The sequence below is a fragment of the Orycteropus afer genome, unplaced genomic scaffold (genome assembly GCF_000298275.1).
Source record: "Orycteropus afer afer isolate SDZICR_OR568_19922 unplaced genomic scaffold, OryAfe1.0 scaffold00188, whole genome shotgun sequence".
Lineage (NCBI taxonomy): Eukaryota > Metazoa > Chordata > Mammalia > Tubulidentata > Orycteropodidae > Orycteropus > Orycteropus afer.
The window spans coordinates 3,328,484-3,339,512 of NW_006921775.1; the positions used below are offsets into that span (position 1 = coordinate 3,328,484).

Here is an 11,029-nt window from a genome sequence, read left to right on the forward strand (position 1 = left end):
GGGCTCGAGTATAGCAGGGATTGTGGGGCTGGTGCGGGATCGGGCAGTGTTTCGTTCTGCTGTGCATGGGGTCGCTATGAGTCGGAAACGACTTGACGGCACTTAACAACAACAACAACATATTTTATAGTGATGTTATGTTATGTGCTGTTGAGTCGGCCCTGACTCATATTGACCCCTCCTTGGGTTTCCGAGGCAGTATCACTATGGAAGTAGGATTGCCCAACCTTCCTTCCGAGTATCAATTAAAAGTATTTTCCTGTTTATATTATTAATAATACTCATGAATTATTTATATGTGTGGGTTTTCATTTCCAAACATAATTTTTTTCTGGTTTATTTTTTGATTATTGATTTATTCTTATATCAAAATAGAAACACTCTCCCAACTATCACTCCATGCCTTGTGGCGGGAACTTAATACCACTTATTATAGCAGCTCATTAGGTGTGTTGTTGTTGTCATTGTTGTTATGTGCCATCGAGTCGGCCCCAACTCATAGCGACCCCTCCTTGGGTTTCCGAGGCAGTATCACTACGGAAGTAGGATTGTCCAACCTTCCTTCCGAGGAGTGGCTGGTGGGTCACAGATGAAAGCTTGAGGTTAATGATTTCATACAGTGTCATACAGCTAATAGGTGTGAATTGTAGGTACAAAGGGTGGTGACAGTACTAGTGAAAGCCAGCTCTTTCTGGTTCCAAAGCTCAGCTCTTACATAGTTATTGGGACTGTGAGCTTAGTGTTGGTAGAGGGATGTGAGGGGTCCATATCATCTTCACTCAGACACCAACTTCTCCCACCTTGCAGTTAACTTTTTGCTTTCTTCCTCATGGTCATTTTTACTCATCAAAAGCCTGCTCCTAAACTTTCTAAGGAGGCCAGGTGGTACAGTGGTTAAGCTACTAACCCAAAGGCCAACAGTTCAAACCCACCAGTAGCTCCATAGGGAAGAAAGACCTGGTGATCTTCTTCTGAATGATAACAGTCTATGAAACTCTATAGGACAGTTCTGCTCTGTCTTGTAGGGTTGTTATGAATCAGAATAAACTCAACACCACATAACAACAACAACAAACTTCCTGGGTGATTCTTGACAAACGGCAGGTCCTAGTCACAGCTCCCCTTATTTCAGCCACACAAAAGGTTTGGCAGGAAAGGCTTGCCTTAGAATGTGACTGACATCTCATTTGAGCTCCCAATGGGTGTTGGTGCCAGCCTCCCTTATTGCTCCTGTTGGGCAGATCTGTTTGCAAGCAATACCCTGATGATTCCCATCATAAAACAAGGCCATCCAGGTGGGTCATCCTGAGCAAATACTGAGGGAAATGAGGGCTCTGGTCATTATTTGGCACACAGGTTTTATTGTGTTGTCCCTCAGCCTGTTTTTCTCTGCCCTCCTGAAGGTAATCTCTTTAGTGTCAAATTACTCAAGGTAGCCAGAGAGAGAATTTGCTCTTACACATGTTCTTCCAGAGAGCATCAATAAATAATAAACTCAGGGGTTTCTGGAGCCTTCTGTTTCATAATGAGGTCATTTAAATTTGATGTGGCAGGACGGAGAAGGGAAATGGTTTAGATATTCTAAGTGTTAGGACCTTAGCTTCCTAGTGTTGGTTCTTTAAAAGACTATAAGTGATGGAGTTTAATCTGTGTCAGATTACCCAGTAAGCAAGGTAAACATGGGCTTACTATGTTTACTTATTAATTTGTAGTGAACAGTTTCACATTTTTCACCATATCAAAGATCCTTCTTGTAGGTATGGCTGACATCTGCCTCTTTACCAAGCCCACAGCACTATCTTACAGAATCAGTGCCTCTTTTTCAAATTTGCAATGTGACAGCAATGGAGTACCCAGGAAAGCAAGGTAAGCACGGGTTTACTTACTAATCTGTAGTGAACACTTTCACATGTTTCTGTGGCGAAACCCATGAGAAATTGTTCACTATAGATTAGCAAGGAAGCGCAAGTAATCCCGTGCTTACCTTACTTATTGAGTAATCCACCCCTGAGTTTAATGCTGAATCCACAACTAAGCCAAGGGCTGGGGAAAGCTTGGGGCAGGTGATCCCAGCAGCAGGGCTCTCTCCAGGAAAAATGGCCCTGATGCCTCCATGTCTTCACTGGCTCCACGTGAGCTAGGTGAGCAGTATGTTAGTGCTATTTGTTCAGAATGTGTATTTGAGGGTGACAGGACTATTTATTTTTCATTAAAATAAATTTGTTTATTTCTCTTATACAAAAGTCATACATGTATGTTCTGGGTAAGATAGAGTTAAGGGAAAAAAAGAAGCCCTTTTGTAATTTCAGCATTTACAGATAATTACTTTAGCTTTCTTGAGTATATTTTTTCAGACTTTTCTTGAAGAAAAATATATTTGTACAAAAATGGAATCATACTGTGGACATTTTCTTTAGAATTCTACTTTTTCATGTAACTATGTATTGGATAAGGAACCCTGGTGGCACAGTGGATAAAGTTCTTGGCTGCCGATCAAAAGGTCAGCAGTTTGAACCCACTAGCCACTCTGTGGAGGAAACGTGGCAATTTGCTTCCTTAAAGATTTACAACCTTGGAAACCATATGGGGCCATTCTACTCTGCAGTATATGGTCACTATGAGTCAGAATCAACTCCACAGCAGTGGGTTGGGTTGGGCTTGGTATATATTGGAGACCTATATCCTTGTCAAATATTCTGACATAGTGTGTTAATTACTGCATTGTATTTCATTGTATGGATGCACCATCATTTATTTAACCAATTGTTATTGGGTTGCTTATTATTATTTTTTTAAATCTTGTTTTTCTTGCTGTTCTAAACAGTGCTGCAATAAACCACCTTAGTACAAGTCTTTGTTGCCTTAGGATAAATCCCTAGAATAATTGTTAGGTCCAAAGATAGGTCCTTCTTTTTTTTTTTTTTTTAATTGTGATTTGGGTAAAAATGTACAGAGCAAATTCACTTTCCATACAGCAGCTCACATACACTTTGTCTCATGGCATTGACTACAATTTATCACAATCCAACAGCTTCCCTCCCACTTCTCCCCATAGTTACCTCTTCCCTATGTCTATTCCTCCATGCACTCCTGCCCCCTGAGCTGTCTCCCTGTACATAAACAGCCCTTCTTTCTCCCATGATTGTTCTCTCCAACGAGCGTGTCTACCTCAGGTAAATGTTCAACTCATATGCAATAGGTCCTTCTTTTGAATGCTTTTGATCAGTATGTATTGCCTAATGGCAATCCACTAGAACCTGTTTATGCTTTCACTCACATGGTTTGAATGTGAAGGGTCTCAATATCTTCAATTCCCAATATATGATACAACAAGCTTACATGAGTATTCCCAGGCCTGGCAGCTGTGCACATCCTGAGCACAGCTTCATTTTAGCCCCTGGCACACTGAATTGAAATCATCTGCTGACTCTTCTGTCTCCCCCACTGGACTGGAAGCTACTTGAAGCAATAGATTCTTACTTATCTTAGCATCTCCAATACCTAGTGCACAGTAAGATCTGAGTAAATATTATTTCACTCATTCAGTTAATAGTTACTGAGTGCCTACTAGGTTTGAGACACTCTTTTAGGCAGTAAGGATACTGCAGTAAACCAAACCAAGAAACCAGTTGCCACTGAGTAGATTCCTACTCTGACCCATGTGTGTAGAACTGTCCTTCATAGGGTTTTCAATGGCTGATTTTTCAGAAGTAGATCAGCAGACCTTTTTTCTGAGACATTTTGGGGTATACTTGAAAATGGAGTATTCAATGGCTGATTTTCTTACATATTATACTTCAAGTATACTTAAATACTCCAGTCTTTCAGTTAGCAGCAAGCATGTTAACCATTTGCACCAGCCAGGGACTCCACTGCAGTGAACACAGCAGATTCAGATCTCTGCTTTCATGGAGTTTCCTCTCCTACTAGTGACTTTTCCACTCTTCAGTGCCCAGCAGCTCTCTGAAATCTTCACCTGACCACTCCAGGCCACACTGTGTTGCCCATGAACTACACAGCAGCTAAGTCCTGCATGATTCAGCCTGTGCAGCATGAATTGTTTTCTCTTTCTCTTTCTCAGCGTTTCCTCTTTAGCTTGACTTAAGGATACCTTTAAGGGTGAGAACACCATGTAAATCAAGATAATGGCTTCTGTGTCTGGTGGCACAGCTGTATGTATGGGTGCAAAGGCTGCCTTGCTCGGAGCTAGCTTATGGGATGCTGCACTGTACACCAACCACGCCCTGGTTTGCATCAGTCTTTGGAGCTACTAATAATGTGTCTCTTCACCTCTGGTTCCTCCGACATTTAATGTCTAATGGACTTTTTCTACCTCTTTGCTTATTGAGATGGAGACAGTGTTAGTCGGGTGGTAGAATTCTCACTCTCTATGCGAGAGACCTGTGTTAGATTATGAGCCAGTGCATCTCATGCACAAACACCACCTGTCTGTCAGTGGGACTTGTGTGTTGCCATGATGTTGAAGTGCTTTCAGCAGATCTTTCAGACTAAGACTTACCAGGAAAAAAGGATTAACAAACTCCCTTATTTTTCTCGGCTGAAAATCAGCCATTGAAAACCCTATGAATCCTAACAGTCAACTGATCTCAGGAGTGGTGCAGGACTGGACTGTGTTTTGCTCCATTGTACATGGGGTTGCCATGAGTCAGGACCTACTTGATGGCAGCTAACAACTTGGGTTTAATCTGGAAGTGCAAGACCACTAACTCCAAGATGAGTGAAAAAGGACAAACTCTCCCAGTGAAATGGAAACCACATAGAACACTAAAAGCAAGCAAGCAAACAAAATGCATTCTGATCAACTATGCATGATGTCTGAGAACCATAGTGCAAGTCTGAAGTTCTGTAGACATCCACAATCAAGAGAACTTCAGGCCAATTAAAGCTGGATTCCTAGTCCTACTTCTCTTCCTGACCTTATCTGTCCTAGCACTTCTGTCAATCACTGACTCGTTTGTTCTTTGCCAGGATACACTCCCCTCAGATCTATTCTAGGCCACAAGCTGATTAGTTTCTTGTCATACAGCTCTCATACACAGACTTCTCGCTCCATCAGCATTTGCTCAAAATTCATTCCTTTAAGTTAGGTTTTTGAAGAGTAAGAGATCTTCTGATATTCCTGTTGCTCTGGTTACTTCCATTTCTATTGGTACCACACCAAAAATCCAAAACCAAGCCGAATACCATCAAGTCAATTCCAACTCCTAGTCATCTTTTAAGATAGAGTAGAACTGCCCCGTAGGGTTTTGGAGTTTGTAAATGTTTATGGAAACAGACTGTCATATCTTTCTCCCACAGAGCAGCTGTTGGGTTTGAACCACCAACCTTTTGGTTAGCAGCCCAATGCTTTAATCACAGTGCCAGCAGAGTTCCTTTTGCCAAACACTTCCTTGTTTGCAAATATAAGAGTTATGAGGGAGACTCTCTCCAGTGGAAAGGGCCTCTACCTGTGCCTTCTGCAGTAGGATCTGCTCTACACAGCTGGTGAGGGTTTCCTATAAAACCCCACTGTGTCTATAGTGGAAGCATTTTGGTCAGCCTCCCCTTTAATTAGTGGGGAGAAAAAATTAAAACCTTTATGATACTGAGATATAGAATATTCTTCCTCCCACTGCCAGCATAGCCCTTTCTTCTTGTTTCCTTTCATCTGCTATCAAATACCTACCTGGCTGTAACTGCTAATGTTTGGAATGGTTTCCTGCTCCTCTGTGAAGGGTTTAGTTGTTTAATGATTTACATGTGAACTCTCCTGGAATCCAATTCAAATTTGATCATGATTATGAAAGCTTTGCTGCTCCATCTCAGGGGAAATTGTTGGAAGTGAAGGGAAAAGAATAAACCATGAGAAGCTCCTGGGATTGGTAGAGAAATTCCCATGCAAGGGGTCGATAGAGAAGCTTCATTTTGGGCAGCAGGAGTGGTGACAAAGGATGGCAAATGGAAGAGGAACAAGAAGCTGTATGTGTGCTGGTGGCAGTTGGACCTCTCTCCAGCCCTCTTAAGCACCATCCTCAGGGTCACAGAATACCCCCTTCTCACCCTCTTTTGGCTCAATCTTAGGAGGTACCTGCAGCAGTTCTCCTGTGACAGCTCTCATTCTTGACTTTGCACCTGTGCCTATCTTGTCTCCTCAACTAGGTGGTAACTACAGAGGCACTTAGCTAATATCTGCAGGCTGGATTGGTTGATTGAGCAATTGGGAGTTAGAGTCTGGAGCACAGTGTCTGGTTACTGTGCTTTAGGAGAGATGGTTGGGAGGAACAAAGCCATATTTTTGCCAAAGTGGTACCAAAGTGTGATGTGATGGCCTGCTGGGAGCATTACCAAATTGAAGGTGACTTTTTAATCTGGAAGTGCAAGCTGACAGTAGCCTGTCTCAGGAGCTCTATGTAATGAGTATATTGTCTCCAATGGGAGGCCTTGATGACTGATAGGTGAAAAGCTGTACCCCAGCCTGGAATTATTATGCTTACACACAAAAGAGAGTGAAAGTGACAGCATGGTGATCTATTAGTGCTGTCAGTGGGGTTAATGACAAGCTCTCCCATTGCTACTGGTCTATAAAGAGAGCAGAGGAAGGGCAAACAGTGCAGGGGGTGGAGGGGAATCAATAGTATTAAAAGAGTCATAGTAATAAATGCAGTCGTTTATTTCTAGGATGGTTTTTATTGAACTTATTATGAACTTGATACTTTGTCATTTGTAAGTCAGAGAAAATGAAAATTTAGTGTGTGTGTGTATGTATGTGTGTGTAGCGGGGGTGGTGGTGGTGAAATCCTACTTTCTGGTAGACCAGCAGCCATGTTGAGTTGATTAAAGCTAGTGTCTTCATAGTCTGTGAAAAGGAAAGTCAAGAGATGAATGTACATCAAGAAGCAGGAGACAGTGTGAGTATGAGTGTCAGGAAGACCTGTGTTTGAATTCTGCTTGTTATTATTTGCATGCTTATTGTCAGTTTCTTCATCTGTAAAAGAAGATAATTCTCTTCCTGGCCAGGGTGGTTAGGAGGCTTAAATGAGGTGCATATTTGTAAAGATGTCCCGTGTGGTGCCAGGGACAAAACAGCTTCCTATCAAACCATGGCTGTGGCTGGTTGATAGTATCACCATCTTGGCTTTCATACTTCATCAGCGTTTCCCAGGTCAATGACCTCCAAGCCAAAGGCCAAGGAAGAGTGTTGTAATGTGTGTGGCCTTTTGCTAATTAACAATCACATTATTTTGTTACATGTACCAACATTTTATCTTTAAGAGGTGCAGAAAGTTTCTCCAAAGATGACAATAAAAACCAAAATATTAAAAAGTTGTTGTCAAATTGATTTTGACTCATGGTTGACCCCATGTGTGTCAGAGTAGAATTGTACTTCATAAGGTTTTCAGTGGCTGTGACCTTTCAGAAGCAGATTTCCAGGCCTTTCTTCCGAGGCACCTATGGGAGATTTACAATGTAAACCTTTGGCCTAGTAGCTGAGTGCATCATTTAGGGACTTCTAGTGCCTAAGGGACTTGACTGCTAACCAGAAGGCTGGCGATTCAAACCCACTAGCCACTCTTTGGAAGGAAGATTGGGGAATCTGTTTCTGTGGTGATAACACCTCAGAAACCCAAGGAGGGTTATCTATGAGTCGGATCCAATTTGACAGCACATAACAACAACAACAACAAAGATGACAAGAGCTCTGGTGGTGTAGTGCCTACGGCATTTGATTGCTAACCAGGCAGTTGGCAGTTCAAACCCATCAGCCACTCCTTGGAAGGAAGATTGGCAATCTACTTCCATAGAGATACTGCCTCAGAAGTGAGGAGAGGGCGCTATGAGTAGGAATCGACTCGAGGGCAGTGAGGTTTTTGTTTGTTTGTTTGTTTGTTTAAAGATGACAGTAAATCCTGTGAATACCCAAGCAGAGGTTATAAGGGTAATATGTCATGTGCACTGTAGAAAAGAGTACTGGCAATAAGAAAGAGGAATACAAATAATAATGTTTTCTCCATAATCAGTTTCACAGTTATTTTTTAAAAATCAAAAAACACTTTTGAGGTGATTTTCATGTTTAGCTCCTTAGATAACCCAATGCACATGAAGTTTGATTGTCTTTGGTTGATTACTGGGAGAAATTAACATATACTTGCTTTGCAGCAGTTGTATTCATATCCATTAATATTAACAATTCAGTGATACAAGGAATTTTATCCACATCTTACAGAGGAAGAGATTGGGAACAGAACATTTCATGTAGCTTCAAGTTGCACACCTGGATTTAAGGTGGAATTTACCTCAGTCTCAAGAACTTCCTGCCATCTCCTGGTAGAGAGGATATTGGCACCTGAGAAGTCTTCCCTGAACCTCTGTCCTCTCTGAAGCTCAGTAGGTTTGCTTTCTCTAAGCTCCAACAGCAGTCGGGTTACCCACTATCACCCCACTTGTTTGCTCACTAGTCTTTATTTCTGGTCTTTGTTTCTAGAGTGAACTCAAATTGTAAAAACTGTATACTTTATATCTCTGAGCCTCCAAGACCTTAGTAGGGGTGGCTGGCACATAGTGGATGCCTGAAGAATATTGTTGAAATGACTATTGGAAGATGGCACCCTGGCCCAAACTGGGACCTCTCTTTTGAGCCATGTTAGCTCCCAACCTCCTCTGTTCATGGTCACATTTGAGCTCTTATTCATTCCAGTCCAAACTCTTTCCCTGGTTCATGGATCTCTATTAATCTAAACTAATGCTTTCCTAGCTCATGACTCCTACTGTCTGCTAGGATCCTCAACATATGTCCCCCATGCTCAACACCAGCTTCCTTCTGGTATTCCATTCTGTCTAAGATGCTGCCTTCACAAGCATCCACAGTCCCACCTCCAGCTCCAGCTTCTTGGCTGTGAAAAGGTAAACACTTGGACTTCACTGATGACTTTGAGGAAGCCAATGTCTTTGTTGTTACTGTTATGTGCCATCGAGTCAGACCCGAGTCATAGCAGCCTCTCCTTGGGTTTCCAAGGCAGTATCACTACGGAAGTGGATTGCCCAACCTTCCTTCAGAGGAGTGGCTGATGGGTGCCAATGTCTTATACCTACTCAAATCTGTGCTTTCCTCCTCTCTAAGCTTACACAGGCTAGGCAGGGTCTAAGGTTCTCTACAAAGATAAGACGAGTTTAAGATGTGCGTAAGAATAAGTACAGTGATGTAACAGTGGAGATTTTAGTCCTACTTCTGCCACTTGCTCACTTTGGAACACTTAACCTCTCTCAGCCTCTGTTTCCTCATCTTTACATAGGACTAATTATACATATCATGTAGTAAGTTTGCCAAACCAAGAATTCCATCCAGCCACAATGAGAATGCTTTACCATAGAGAGTCACTAAGGTGGAGATGGCAGCTAGCTGACCTCCCAACATCCTCAACTGCCCCATATATGCAGTGACTCTGTTGTTGTTGTTGTTATGTGCCCTCGAGTCGGACCGACTTATAGCGACCCCTCCTTGGATTTCCGAGGCAGTATTACTACGGAAGTAGATTGCCCCATCTTCCTTCCGAGGAGTGGCTGGTGGATTTGAACTGCCAGCCTTCTGGTTAGCAGTCATGGGCCTTAGGCACTATGCTACCAGAGCTCCCATTGACTCTAGTGATGTAATAAATTGTCTATTGAGGAGATGAGACTACCTAAAGAAAAACAGATGTTGCTATTGATGACAAAATGGAACAATAGGTTAAGATGTGTGAGAAGATGATGGCTTTCAGCAATAAAAGAGACATCCAGTGGGGGAGATTATGTACTACAATGGCATTTGTCAACTTGGTTATTTTTTCTTCAGGGTAAATCCCTCAGGAATGTCAAGAGACTACTAAAAATGAACAACAAAGAAAAGATAGAAAAGACAAAAAAGTATCGAAAGCATTGAGAAGCTTCATTTGTTCTTTATTTTGAAAGATTCATTTCTTAGTGCCACGGTTGATGTTTCTTCTCTTTTCGTCTTTCACATGTTTATTATTAATATTCTGTGTGAAAAGTTAAATACTTGAAATGGATAAAGATTACCTGCCAATGCTTTCCCCATGAATCAGATTCAAAATGCAAACTGTGACATGAGGCAGAGACATTTATTTTATTTATCAGGGAGTCTGGGGAGGCAATTGTTTGATTTCTGTGCTGCAGCCCCATGCACTGGTACCTCACACTGCATATTCCTCACCCTCTACCCTCCACTTGTGTCCTCCACTTCCTACTTAATTCTCTCCTTCCCTTTTCCAAACCATGCCCTGAGATCATACCAGTACCAGTTTCCTTCCAGTGGATTCCAACTCATGGTGATCCCATGTGTCAGAGTAGAACTGTGCTCCATAGGCTTTTCGTGGCTGATTGTTTGGAAATAGATCACCAGGTGTGTCTTCTGAGGTACCTCTGAGTGCATTTGAACTGTCAACCTTTCTGTTAGCAGCCAAGTGTGTTAACCATTTATATCTAAGGACTATAAGATCATATCACCCCTAACTCATTTGCTAACACTTCTGAACTCCCCAAAGATGATGACTACAAGAATCTGTCTCGCACAATGGATAGAGCCTTGCCTATTCTGGTCTACTGGATTGAGCTGTCATTGTGTTCTATTGATCAGAGAGACCTTGGAGTTGAATTCCGAATATCTGTAACTTCATGTCCTTTTGGCCTTCAGCAAGTTGCTAAACTTCTCAGCACTTTTAATATCAAATGCATATATAGAGAGAGTTAGTGTCAGGCAGGGCATTTGTCCCCAGTTGTATAGAGACGACAAGCCTGTTAAGAGTGCTGTAATGATTAAAAGCACCTTAAATTGAACAGCAGATAGATGGATACCCAATGAAAGATATTACCACTGTTCGTAAAGTATTGGTTTGTGCTCCAGGGTGGGAGAGTGATGCAGGAATGTGATCCATTCTGTTCTACCTTGTGATTTTTCTCCTAAATTATTGGACTACTCTAGGCTCCTCTCCTGTGCTGGCTGGCTTTATCTTCTCTTAATCCTGGACAGCAGAGG

At 42.1% G+C, this 11,029-nt stretch overlaps 1 protein-coding gene across 1 annotated transcript in view; it reads left to right on the forward strand.

Annotated features, from left to right (window-relative positions):
- The first annotated feature begins 1,844 nt into the window (after positions 1-1,844).
- CLSTN2 (calsyntenin 2) overlaps positions 1,845-11,029 on the forward strand; it is a 746,211-nt gene continuing 737,026 nt past the window's right edge. Inside the window, exon 1 of the mRNA XM_042781870.1 lies at positions 1,845-1,866. Within this exon, the coding sequence (XP_042637804.1) occupies positions 1,845-1,866 (22 nt within the window). The remainder of the gene's footprint in view (positions 1,867-11,029) is intronic.